A 13380-nucleotide genomic window follows, 5' to 3' on the forward strand; every position below is an offset into this window, starting at 1 on the left:
AGAAAGAAAGAAAGAAAGAAAGAAAGAAAGAAAGAAAGAAAGAAAGAAAGAAAGAAAGAAAGAAAGAAAGAAAGAAAGAAAGAAAGGAAGGAAGAAAAAAAGAGGAAAAAGAAGGAAGGAAGAGAGAGAAAGAAAGAGGAAGGAAGGAAAAGAGGTTGGGAAAAAGAATAAAAAATAAAGAAAATAGAGAAAAAGGACAGAGAAATTTTAAAAAGAGGGAAAGAAAAAATACAAAGAGAAAAAAGGGAAAAGAAAAGAAATTTTTATCTGCTATCCTTAATCCAGAAACTCTCCTACCCCTGCCCTGCACATCCCCACATTATCATTTAAAATTAACAGTTAAATTTGCTCTGTCAGAGGGCTGATTCTGATTTGGGTTCACACAGCCTGTGGTGCACTTGACAGTCTGCTGCTAGGGGACGGTGTGGGATCACTTTCAAAGCCTGTACTTTTCCAGCCAGAACTTCTCCTTTCTGCCCCAGCAGAAGGAGGGGCCTGTGGGTCTGGCCCGCCCAGGTTTCGGGTTAGGCTGTAATGGGATTAAGAGGAGGAACAACAGGCCTTTTAGAACTGCAGCTGCTCTAGGAGGGACCTTTTAAAATTGTGGGTTCAGCCATGTCCAACTCTTTATGACCCCATTTGGGGTTTTCTTGGCTAGGACACTAGAATGGTTTGTTATTTCCTTCTCTGACTCATTTTACAGACAAGGAAATTCAGACAAACAGGGTTAAGTGACTTGGCCAGGGTCACACAGCTAGATTTGAATTCAGAAGGACTCTCGCCACTGGGCCACCTAGTTTAGTGACTTGCCCTCCAGGTCTCTTCCAGTTCTGGGATTCTCTAGGATGTGATTTTCTCATCAAATTTACAACTCGAAAGGATCCTAGAGATAACTCGATCCCAAAACCTGACCCTCAACCATGTTAGAGGAGAGGAAACAAAGCCTTAGGAATGGTAAGTGAATGCAGATAATGAATTAGCCTCTGCATCTGTAAAAGAGACAAGTTTATTTTTTTTCCTTCTGAAAATTACTGAATTGATTTTTCACACACACATACCTACTCCTGATCTACTCCCACTTCTGTTTGGGCTGGAATTTGATCTGTGAGAAGGCCAGGGGACTTCCCAGCTTGAGTTATCTAGAATCCCTCTTTCTACTGAATTATAGCTCAGTGGTTAGGAAGAGAAGGAGGAAAGTGATTCAAGTTGAAGGGAAGAGGGATAGAGTGGGGGAGGGAATTGCTGACACAAACAGAAAAGAACTGAGGCTAAAAATAGGCTTCCCTTCCTGTGTGTTCCGAAAAGTCCCAGGGGTGGTCCAGCGGGTGCAGGACCCCAACTAATAATAAATAATTCAGCAATGAGGCCCACATTTTTCTCATGAGAAAAGGGCTGAGTTTTCCCTCTCCTAGAAATGTGGTGGATTGGAAAAGAATGGGACCAACAGCCTGCTTCAAGTCTGTGATGCTGGCATCTCTCCAGAGTTAGCAGCATCCACTCTTCTGGAGGGATGGGACCTGCGCTGTGAGCACTTTCCAGGGGTGAAGCAGAAGGAACGGTAGTGATGGGAGGGACCTTGTTCAGTGTCCTGGCATCCTGGGAACATACCTACGTGGCCAGAAGGAAAGTCACCACCTTGCTTTCTACCTTTGTCTAAGAATAAAACCAAACATGACATTTTGTTGCCTTAGGTGACTTTGAACAAGTAATTTCACTTCCCTGGTCTCAGTTTCTCCACTTGCAAAACTGAGGAGGTCAGATTAGGTGGCCTCTGGAGCCCCCTTCTAGCTCTAAGTTTAAACTGATGATTTTGTGGCTCTTACCATAAGGATTTAGGGGGGTCACGGGGAGGGCGAGGACATGCCGTAAACTCTCCAGCCATTCCCTCTGCTCCTTCTCGTTGGGACAGGCAAAGACAAATCGTCGCTCTGGGGTGACAATGGTGATGCCAGCCTTCCAGCGGTTCCCCCGGACGCCCTTGGGGACATCATCGTGGATCTCGTACCCGTGCTCCTTGTTCCCAATGAAAACCTGACCCTGTTCAAATGCGTCCTGGAAGGAAAAGAACAGGTGGGAAGGTGACTGATGGCCAGCAGCTGCTTTGGTGTGGAGGTCACGGTTGCCTTGTATTGCTGTGGCCCCACAGAAGGATGGACCTCACTTCCCCTGGAGCAAGTCTTCTTCTTCTCCCAAGGGACTTGAGGGTCTTGCAGAGGATTTTTGCTGGGGCCCCCAGAATGTGATCAAACAGTATAGCCATCCAAAGACATAACAAGGGTGGGCCAAATGAGACTTTTGTTTGTTTTTGCTTTTTCCCAGGATGCCAAAATTTAAAAGGCACTGACGGTCCTTGGGCACCTTTATCAGAGCAACCACCAAACTTAGCATCCCATTGGCATCAAAAATTAGTCTTACAAATTTATGTTCTTGAGTGCGTATATTAACAAATTAGAGAGGGCAAAGATCAATGAACTGGGCATGCAAATCAAAAAACTATAAAGGGAATAAATTAAAAATCCCCAGTTAAAGACTAAATTAGAGATTATAAAAATTAAAGGAGAAATCAATAAAATTGAAAGTAAAAGAACTATTGAATTAATAAATAAGACTAGAAGCTGGTACTTTGAAAAATAACAAATAAAATTGACAAAGTACTGATCAATCTAATTTAAAAAAAGAAAGAAGAAAACCAAATCATCAGTATCAAAGATGAAAAGGGAAACCTCACCTCTAATGAAGAGGAAATCAAGGTAATCATTAAAAACTATTTTGCCCAATTATATGGCAATAAATATAGCAATGTAGGTGATGTGGATGAATGTTTACAAAAATATAAATTGCCTAGATTAACAGCAGAAGAAATAGAATACTTAAATAATCCCATCTCAGAGAAAGAAATTGAACAAGCCATCAAAGAACTCCCTAAGAAAAAATCCCCAGGACCAGATGGATTCACAAGTGAATTCTATCAAACCTTCAAAGAACAACTAATTCCAATACCATATAAACTATTTGACATAATAAGCAAAGGAGTTCTACCAAACTCCTTTTATGACACAAATATGGCACTGATCCCAAAGCCAGATAGATCAAAAAGGGAGAAAAAAAAACAGAAAAAGAAAAAATTATTCCTACAGGGGGCAGTTAAGTGGCTTGGTAGATAGAGAGCCAGATGAGAGGTGCTGGGTTCAAATCTAGACTCAAGATATTTCCTAGCTGTGTGATCCTGGGCAATCACTTAACCTCAGTTGCCTAACCCTTACCATTTTCTTGCAATGGAATCACACAGTACTGATTCTAAGACAAAAGATAAGGGTTTAAATTTTTTTCTCCCTATTGGACTCACCAGTAGGAACCTCACAGTGTCCTAAGGTATGTGCCTCCCCCTTAGAGAATAGAATTAGGGGTCTCTCCCCACATAAGGTCTTGAGTCCCAAGGTCCAAAGTGCCTCTTCTGCATCCTCAGCTAAATTTGGATTTTCTCTGGAAAACAAAATTTGCTAGTTCCAACATATGATTGATCACGTGGTTTGATGGGGATGTGATGGAGGATGTAGACTCTAAACATTCACTCTATTACAAATAGTAATAATATGGAAATAGGGTTTGAACAATGATACATGTAAAACCCAGTGCAATTGCTTGTTGGCTATGGAAATGGGGAAGGAGGAGGCGAGGAAAAGAATGTGAATCATGTAACCATGAAGAAATATTCCAAGTTAATTAAATAAATACATTTATTTTCAAAAATAAAAATAATAAGGGGGCAGCTGGATAGCTCAGTGAATTGAGAGCCAGGCCTAGAGATGGGAGGTCCTGGGTTTGAATCTGGCCTCAGACACTTCCCAGCTGTGTGATTCTGGGCAAGTCACTTGACCCCCATTGCCTACCCTTATCATTCTTCTGCCTTGGAGCCAATACACAGTATTGACTCCAAGACAGAAGGTAAGGGTTTAAAATTTTTTTTTAATTAAAAATAAAAATAAAAGATAAGACAGGAAAAATTCTTTTCTAGTTCCTCTGATGCAGGGTAAAGTAAGGATTCAGAAATGAATCATTTGCATCCAGGACAAGAGCTCCCATCCTGGAGTATAGGACCGTCACAGAATGCCAGAAGCTTGTCAGCGGGGTATAGGGATTCTTTTTTTTTTTTAAATTTTTATTTTGAATATTTTCCCGTAGTTACATGTTTCATGGTCTTTCCCTCTCCCCCTAAACCCCACTGTAGCTGATGCACAATTCCACTGGGTTTTACATGTATCATCGATCAAGGCCTAATTCCATATTATTGATAGTTGGACTAGAGTTATCGCTTAGCATCTACATCCCCAATAATATCCCCATCAGCCCATGTGTTCAAGCAGTTGTTTTTCTTCTGTGTTTCTCCTCCTATAGGGATTATTCTAAAAGCAGAAGTACTGGAGGGTTGGGGAATTGTGGATTAGAAGGAAGACAATTTTGATACCATAAGATGAATAAAGTTTTCTTTGGGAAAAATTCATCTCTTTTATTTTTTAAATCTGGGTATACATGGAAAAGTATAGAATTTATTTTCTTTCCTTTTGAATAGGAGAGAACAGGAAGGCTTGCTGAAAGCCAAAGGGTATGAAAGAGACTAAAAAAACTTGAGAATTCTTAAACTAGGAAACAATTAATCCCAGAGGTAACAATGCCAACAACAAAAAAAGAAACAGGCTTGTTAAGCTGTATCGGGAAGGAGTTAGGTTAGATGTGGAGAAGCCCATCCTGGAAGGAAGAAACATCTGACCCTAGAATGAGAGCTAAAGATGGGTCTGGCCATCTCTCTTAGATCATTCAGAAGCGCTTCTACCCTGAAGCTGGAGGCGAATGAGATAATCCCCTGACTTGTGTTTCTGTGTCTATTAGTAAACTGGCATTCCCAATATGAATTGTAGTTATTGTCCATACTAGACTCCATATTTCCTTTTGAGGGCTAGGACTCCCTTTATTTATTTATTTTTAACTCTTACCTTCTATCTTCGAATCAATACCATGTATTGGTTCTGAGGTAGAAAAGCAGTAAGGGCTAGGCATTGGGAGTTAAGTGACTTGCCCAGGGTCGCACAGCTAGGAAGTGTCTGAGGCCACATTTGAACATAGGACCTCCCATCTCTAGTCCTGGCTCTCAATTCACTGTGGGTCTCCCTTTAAATTAACACAATTATTTCTTACCAATGGGTTCTTGTAATAGAAGAGCCTCCTCTCTTGAGGGTCAAGAGCGAACCACCGTTTCTTAAATGCTTCCCTCTGCTATAAGATATACAGATAGAATAGTCAGACACAAACATACACACACACAGAGAAAATGAACTTCTTTGTCACATAGGATGAGGTGATGGGACACTTTCCAAGGGTAGAAGTCAGGAATCAGGCATGCCCATGCAGGATGTCAATCCCCCAATAAGGCCAAGAACTTCCCCAGAATGTCAAGCCAATGGGAAGAGTGTTCAGAGATCTGAGATGTTGATGTTTCTTCTTCCATCCAAATGCCTCCCAGGAAAGAAAAGAACCATAGGGTCATAGATTTAGAGCTAGAAAGAAACCCATAGGACATTGAGTCTAGCCCCTCATTTTTACAAATGAAGAAAATGAGGCACCAAGAAAATTACTCGGCCCAAGTCAATAGGCTATAAGAAGAAGAGACAGGATTTGAACTTGGGTCTCTGAAGACAATTCCATTGCCTTTTCTATTATACCCAACCTGGAACCTCTCCTTTCAATTAATCAATCAACAAGCATTTATTAGGTGCCTGCTATGTGCCAGGCACTAGGTCAGGGATTAGGGATTCAAATACAAAGGACGAAGCAGTCCCTACTATCAAGGAACTTCCTTTGAACTCATGGTTGGGGAAAGAAATTGGGGGAAAAAAAATCAGCTCTTCCTCCTTGGAGTTTTCCTTGGCTCTCTCACTTGGCCTTGTTCTCATATGCTCCTAAGATGGCAGAAGGCCAAAAGATTTGTAGAGAAACCCAATTCAGTTGATAAGAGCCATGCCCATTCTTTTCTAACTTGTTTTTCCCATTGGTTGGGGACCCCATAGCTCCCTTGATCATGTCCTCAGGCTCGGAAATGTAGGCTCTTTGACCAAAAGGGAAACTGAAAAATGCTGGAGGGGCTGTGTAAGAACAGGCACATTAATGCATTACTACTAGAGCTGTAAAATAGTCCAGTCTTTCTGGAAACTAATTTGAAAATGTGCCCCAAAGTGATTAAACTGTATATATCTTGCGGGGCAGCTGGGTAGCTCAGTGGAGTGAGAGTCAGGCCTAGAGACAGGAGGTCCTAGGTTCAAACCCGGCCTCAGCCACTTCCCAGCTGTGTGACCCTGGGCAAGTCACTTGACCCCCATTGCCCGCCCTTACCAATTTGCCACCTATGAGACAATACACCGAAGTACAAGGGTTTAAAAAAAAATTAAAAAAAAACTGTATATATCTTTTGCCTCAGAGATACCCCTATTAGGTCTAACCCCCAAAGAGATCAAAGAAAGAGGAAAGAACCCAAATGTGCAGATATATATTGAAAAGGGAAATGTGGGAATTGTTTTGCTTAACTACACATTTGTAATAAGAGTTATTTTTTCTTTCTTTCTCAATGGAGATAGATAGGAGAGAGAAAAGGCAGATTTTTATTGCTTGAAAAATCTTTAAAAAGAAAATGTTAGTGGGATAGCTACACGGTTCAGTGGAAAGAGAGCCAGGGCTGGAGATGGAAGGTCTTGGGTTCAAATCTGGCCACAGACACTTCCTAGCTGTGTGTGACAGTGGGCAAGTCACTTCACCCCCATTGCCTAGCCCATACCTCTCTTCTGCCTTGGAACCCATATTTAGTATCGATTCTAAGACCAACAGTAAAGGTTACGAAAATACAAAATGTGGCCGCCACCACTCACAGATCCCAGCTCCCAGCTCCATCCTCCCATCCTAGAAGGAAAAGTGCCTCTCTCTTTCTGGGCTGTGGTCTAGCAGCCAGGAGGTAACCCTTTCAGCAGGAAGCAGACACTTCCCTCTTTCTCGGGCTGCGGGCACGATGTCTCAGAAAAGGGAAGCTGAGAAAAACAGATACATCAACTGCTCAGGAGGACAGAAAGTTTAGACCTTGAACGGAGCCCAGTTCCAGCCGTTCTGGCTTGTAGACTATGGGTCAGAGGGACAATGGAGTGACTCTGAGTCATTGGGGACAGTCAACTTTGGATCTGGATGAATTAAGGAAAATAGCTGTATATGTCACTAAAGATACGAAGAAACAAAGGTACAAACTAATGAAGTTGTAGCAGAGACAGTCCTGGGAGATGTAGTCTTCCAGGGCTTACAATAATTTCAAATGACGCATTATCAAATGAGATAATGCATCATAAACTGCTTTGCAAACCTCAAAGGGTGTTAAGAAATGTGAGTTATTATTATTAAGTCTGTGAACTATTTTCTTGCGTTTGAAGTTACTTGAATCAACCAGACTTCCTGTTTTTAATTGCTTGGGGGGAAAAAAACAGTCTGACCCTGGCCTAATCTAAGAGTAAAATGGAATAAATGCTCCCCACTTTCTCCACTTCCACAAAACAGGGCTTCTTCCAAGTGATCTTATATTTATTTTGCATATATTCATATGGGTGCATGTTGTTTCTTCCCTCCCACGATCCACTGAATTTCATTTTGGTCTTTTGCATCCCACAGTATTTGGCACATAATAAGAGCTCAATAAATATTTGCTTGATATTGATTGATTGATTTTGCTTGCTTGATTAATGATTGATGATTGATATTACTGATATTTTATTGCTTACTTGTGACTGCCCAGAAGTAGGAGTTGAGAAGAAGGGCAGCAGCTAGGGTGGTAAGGGAGATAGAGTGCTTTGAGTTAAAAAGTTCTGAGTTCAAATCTAATCTCAGACTATATAAATATATAATATTAAATATAGTATATAAATATATAAATATAATATATAAAATAAATATATAAGCTACATAAATCCTGGACAAATCATTTAATCTCTGTGTGCCTCAGTTCCCTCATCTGTAAAATGAGGATAATAAGAGCGCCAGTCTGTGAGTTGTTGCAAGGATAAAATGAGATTCTATTTGTAAAGTCCTTGGCAATCCTTAAATTGCTATATAAATGCTACTTATTCATTAGACTGAGTTTAAGGGATGTGTCTAACTTTCCCCTTTGACGTGGAAAGTTTAGATAGTATCTCTTTTTTTGGTGGGAGAAGAGGAGGTCTTTACCAGGGCCCATCATCTAAGAGACTCATTTAGAGAGCTGCCTCCTTCCTACCTCCCCCAAGTACTTCCCAAGCCTTTCTCCTCCCAGGATATTAAATCCGCGTGTCCTCCCCACCCAAAAGCATACCTTTGGGCCAGTCTTTTCCATGTAGCCTTGCTTGAGGTAATTCCTGGTGATGTGAGGCAGGAGCTAGGATGGAAAAAGAGGCAAAGACTGATTTCCCACCCACTTCCACATGGCCTGGGATTCGACGCCTCTGCTACCACAAATTGTTATCGGTGTTGCATTTGGGTTCACAAGCAAAGGGAAGTTTACAATAGGGAAGGATGTGTATTTGTTGTCCATGGGGTTAAATCTGGAACATGAGGACCTACCATATTGATACTGAAATGAAAATCCCTACCAGGTAGGATGGCAGAGGGAAGATTAGCTCTCTGTCTTCTCTCTGTCTGGGAAAGTTGTAGGAGTGAAGGGCCATTCTAGAAATACCTTGCAGACTCTTTTTAGCCCTATCTACCCACCTTTGTGTGAGATGGTGGGAAAGTCTGTTCCTTCTCATTAAAAAAATATTAGCTGTCTCATTCCCATGGCATGGGATCACACCTATACCCAACTATTTTCAATCTCTTCTCAATTGGTTCTTTCCCTACTACCCATAAACATGTCCGTGTCTCCCCCATCTTCAACAAACCCTCACTTGATCCATCTATCCCCAGTAGATATCATCCTATATCTCTTCTACCTTTGTAGCTAAACTCCTCAAAAAGGTCATCTACAATAGGAGTCTCCATTTACTTTCTATTCACTTTCTTCTTTTTTTATTTGAAATTTTTTATTTAATTAATTGATTTAGCATTCACTTTCTTCTTAAACTCTTTACAATCTGGCTTCCAACCTTATCACTCCAAAGACACTCCTCTCTCCAAAGTTACTAAAGAGGTCTTGGTTGCCAAAGTCAAGGATCTTTTCTCAATCTTCATTCTCCCTTGATCTCTCTCTATTTCTATCTGTCTGTCTCTGTCTCTGTCTCTCTCTCCCCCTTTTTCCCCTCCCTCCTCCTTGATATTCTTTTCTCTCTAATTTTTTGGGATACTCCTCCCTCCTGATTGTCCTTCTACCAATCTGACCTCTCCTTCTCTGTCTCATTTGCTGGATTCTCCTCCAGTTCACATCATAAATCATCTAACCATGCATGTCCCTCAGGATTCTGTCCTGGACCCTTTTTTCTTCTCCTTCTATACTCTTTTTTTTAAACCCTCACCTTCCATCTTGGAATCAATACTATGTATTGGTTCCAAAGCAGAAGAGTGGTAAGGGCTAGGCCCTGGGGTGTTAAGTCTTCCCTTTTACTGTAGAGGGAAATATCCTCTTAATCACCCAAACTCGTAAGCTAAGAGTCATTCCGGATTCTCCACTATCTCTCACCCTCTCAAGCTGCTGCCAAGACCTGCTATTTTCATCTTTGCAACATTTCTCGAATATGCCCCCTTCTCTCCTCTGACACCATCACCACCCTGGAACAGGTACTCGCCACCTCACCTTGGGATTACTGCAATAGCCTGTTGGTGGGTCCAGCTGCCTCCAATCTCTCCCCACTCTAATCCATCCTCCAGCCACCAAAGTAATTTTCGTAAAGCAAAAGTCCAATCGTGTCACTACTCTCACTCAATAAACTCCAGTAGTTCCCTATTGTCTACAGAATCACATACAAAATACTCTGTTTGGCATTCAAAGCCCTTCCTAACCTGCCCCTTTCTACCTTTCCAATCTCATTCATATTTCACTCTTCAACATGTTCTCTCTGAATGCGTGACGCCGTCTTTCTTGATGTTCCATGAATATAAGACATTCCATCTCTCTGCTCTGGGCATCTTCTCTGGCTGTCCCCCATAACTGGAAAGCTCTCCCTCCCCATCTTCACTTATTGACTTTCCTGCATTCCTTTTAAGTCCTAACTAAAATTCTATCTTCTGCAGAAAACCTTTTCCAATCTCTCTTAACCCTAGTGCCTTCCTCTCTTAATAATTTCCTTTTTATCTTATTTCTAGTTTGACCCATAAATGTAGAGCTGGAAAGGATTTCAGAGGGCATCAAGCTCACTGTGCTCATTTTACAGCTGAAGAAACTGAGATCCATAGATGTTATGTGGCTTGTCCAATGTCATATAACTAATAAGTAGTAAAGGCAAGACTTATATCCCTGTCTTCCTGTCTCCCATTGTCTACACTCCATCCACCCCACCACCACTGGCTTTCCCCCAGGCTGATGAACTCCATGGCAACTCTTCTAACAATGGTTTACCATCTGAGCCTTTAGGGAAAAGCTGGACAAATTCCTGCATATCCTGAGCCCTCTTCAAACTTCAGAGACCACACAAAGCATGGGGGAGAAGAGAAAAGCTTATGGTCTTGAACTCCAGCATATGATCTGGCAGCAGAGGGAGAGTACAAGGAGGAAGCTTAGAGAAGATGTCTCTGTAGGGCAGAAGTGAGGAACAATGAGAACTGAAAATGGAAATTTGCCTTACAAGCAGTTCTAAGGGGTTTCCCCCCAATATGGGGCAAAGTGACAGCCACCCAGTGATTCAGTAATGAATGGTGAAAAGTTGAACAATGGTAGTTGGTTGGTGGAGGGAAACTGATCAAAGAGATGACTAAGGGTTCTAGTGAAACGCTCAACATCATGAATTGGGCTATGGAGGAGGAAGCAGCCCCAAGGAAGAGGGCAAAGACAAAGACACTGCATCATGGAGGAAAGAGCAAATCATTTAAGAGGTGGGTGGTCATGGGAGAGGAACATTGCCTGATTTTTTTGTGTGATGATCAGTTTTGTTGATGTTTTTCTCTTCCTCCTCTTTTTTAAAATAAATTTTGTTTTAAGGGATGACTCTCTGGGAGAGAGCAGAGGCAGGGGAAAATGTAGGTGATATAAAAACAAAATATGGCAACAAAATATCTTTAAAAGAACTATATTATACAGCCCTTTAAGGTTTGCAAAGCACTATAATATGTTTTCCCATTTTAAAAAATAAGAAAACATTAAGTTTAGAAGATTGAAATCCTAGCTAGGCAATTCATTATCTCTGTGACCTTGGGCAAAGTATTTGACACTTCTTGGGTCTCATTTTCCAAATGAGAAGGTTGGACAAGATGATTTCTAAGAGCCCTTCTGGTATTCAAGCTATAATCCAATGGTCCTGCCCTGGAGAGTCAGAAGATCTGAATACTCATTCTGGTACAATCTCATTGTGTAACTTTGGGAGGGGGGTATCCCATCACCCTGTTTCCTTCTATAGCCCTGTTTCCCTCTCTACAAAAATGAGAAAATCAGACAAAATTATAAATGCTCTAATACTACATAACTCTAAATCAGGCTCAGATAATCATTTAGAATAACAGACCCCAAGAACAGGGAAAGCCTGCAAGGGAGAGGAGGAGATGAGAGCTGGGGTAGAGAGAAGGGAGCCAGAGGATTAAGATGGTTGAGAGGAAGGATGGGAAGGAAAATGCTGACCAGAGACTAACTTCCTACAGATGGGTCAGCAACATTTTTAAAGCCACTTTAGGTCAAAAAAGGACAATCTTCCTTCCTTCCTTTCTTTCTTTCCTCCTTTCTTTCTTTCTTTCCTTCCTTCCTTCCTTTCTTTCTTCTTTCCTCCCTCCTTCCCATCTTCCCTCAGTCTCTTTCATTTCCTTCCTTCCATTTCTTTTTATTTCCTTCCTTCCTTCCTTTATTCTTCATTTTTTTCTCTTTATACCTTGCTTTCTGTCTTAGTAACAATTCTAAGACAGAAGGCCAAAGCCTAGGCAAATGGGGTTAAATGACTTGCCCAGGGTCACACAGCTAGGAGGTATCTGAGGCCACCTTTGAACCCCGGACCTTCCATCTCCAAGCTTGGTGCTTTATCCCCTGAATCACCTAACTGCTCCCATCCCCCACTTTTTTCTGCTACATTCTTAGATCTCTCTAGTCTGAAACCCACAGAAAACCCAGGAAGAAGAGAGAAATGCCTCTCAGACCCAAGACCCACAACATATTCCTTTTTGATTTCAACAGTTCAGAAGCCCTCGACCCAGGTTCTGTCTCAGCACCACCAAGGATGGGCTCACTCCAGGCCAATAATACCAAGAATAACAAGATGCATGAAAATATTTCCATTTTAGCCACTCTGAAAAAATGCTTGGCTCATTAAAAAACCCTAAATCCAGCACTCGGTACCACCCCTTCCACCACCCAACTCTGTCCAAATCCTCAGTCTGTCTCTCTTCCTGTTTCAGACTGCATCTCAGTCTCTGTTCCAGGCAACTACTTCCTAATAAAGACAGACAGACTCCAGGCATCAGAAGACATGAGTCAGATCTGTCCCCGGTCAGTTCCTGTTTCAGTTCTGATGGAGACAATCTGACCTTCTTGACTGGACAGGCCACCATGAGGCAAAGATCCATCCATTCCAGTAGACTGTAAACTCATTATGATCAGAGGTTTTGTCTTTCTATTTCCAGCACCTAGCATGGTGCCTAGCACATAGTAGGCACAAATGCTTATTAAACTGCATAAATGGCCCTGAGTTCTAATCCTAATCCTGCCATTTATTAATTCTATATGCACAAATTCAGAGTTAGAAGAGTCCAACTTCTTCATAAAGCTCAGAGTTAAGTTCTGAGGTGGTAGAAGTGACCAGCCTAGTTACAGAAACAATAAAATCCTCCTCTGACTCCAAATGAAGCACTCTTTCCACAAAACCACACTGTGCGACTTCTGAGATTCAGTTTCTTATTCTGTAAAATGGGAAGAATAATATCTGTCCCACTATTCTCATAGTGTTCTTTTGAAGATTAAACGTGAAAGTGAAGGGCAGCTAGGTGGTTCAGTGGATAAAGAACCAGGCCAAGAGCCAGTCTTTGATAGTCTTTGGTTCAAATCTGATCCCAAATACTTCCTAACTATGTGACCCTGGGCAGATCACTTGACCCAAATTGCCTAACTCTTACTGCTCCTCTGCCTTGGAAATGATAGTCAACATTGATTCTAAGACAGGAGGAAGGAAGGAAGGAAGGAAGGAAGGAAGGAAGGAAGGAAGGAAGGAAGGAAGGAAGGAAGGAAGGAAGGAAGGAAGGAAGGGAGGGAGGAAGGGA

At 41.7% G+C, this 13380-nt stretch overlaps 1 protein-coding gene across 1 annotated transcript in view; it reads right to left on the reverse strand.

Annotated features, from left to right (window-relative positions):
- Positions 1–378: 378 nt before the first annotated feature.
- ADAP2 (ArfGAP with dual PH domains 2) overlaps positions 379–13380 on the reverse strand; it is a 41822-nt gene continuing 28820 nt past the window's right edge. The window contains exons 6-10 of the mRNA XM_044675578.1: positions 8372–8434; positions 5194–5271; positions 1824–2052; positions 1518–1653; positions 379–529 (exon numbers count right to left, since the gene is read on the reverse strand). Of these exons, the coding sequence (XP_044531513.1) occupies positions 379–529; positions 1518–1653; positions 1824–2052; positions 5194–5271; positions 8372–8434 (657 nt within the window). The remainder of the gene's footprint in view (positions 530–1517; positions 1654–1823; positions 2053–5193; positions 5272–8371; positions 8435–13380) is intronic.

This window comes from Gracilinanus agilis, chromosome 4 (genome assembly GCF_016433145.1).
Source record: "Gracilinanus agilis isolate LMUSP501 chromosome 4, AgileGrace, whole genome shotgun sequence".
NCBI lineage: Eukaryota > Metazoa > Chordata > Mammalia > Didelphimorphia > Didelphidae > Gracilinanus > Gracilinanus agilis.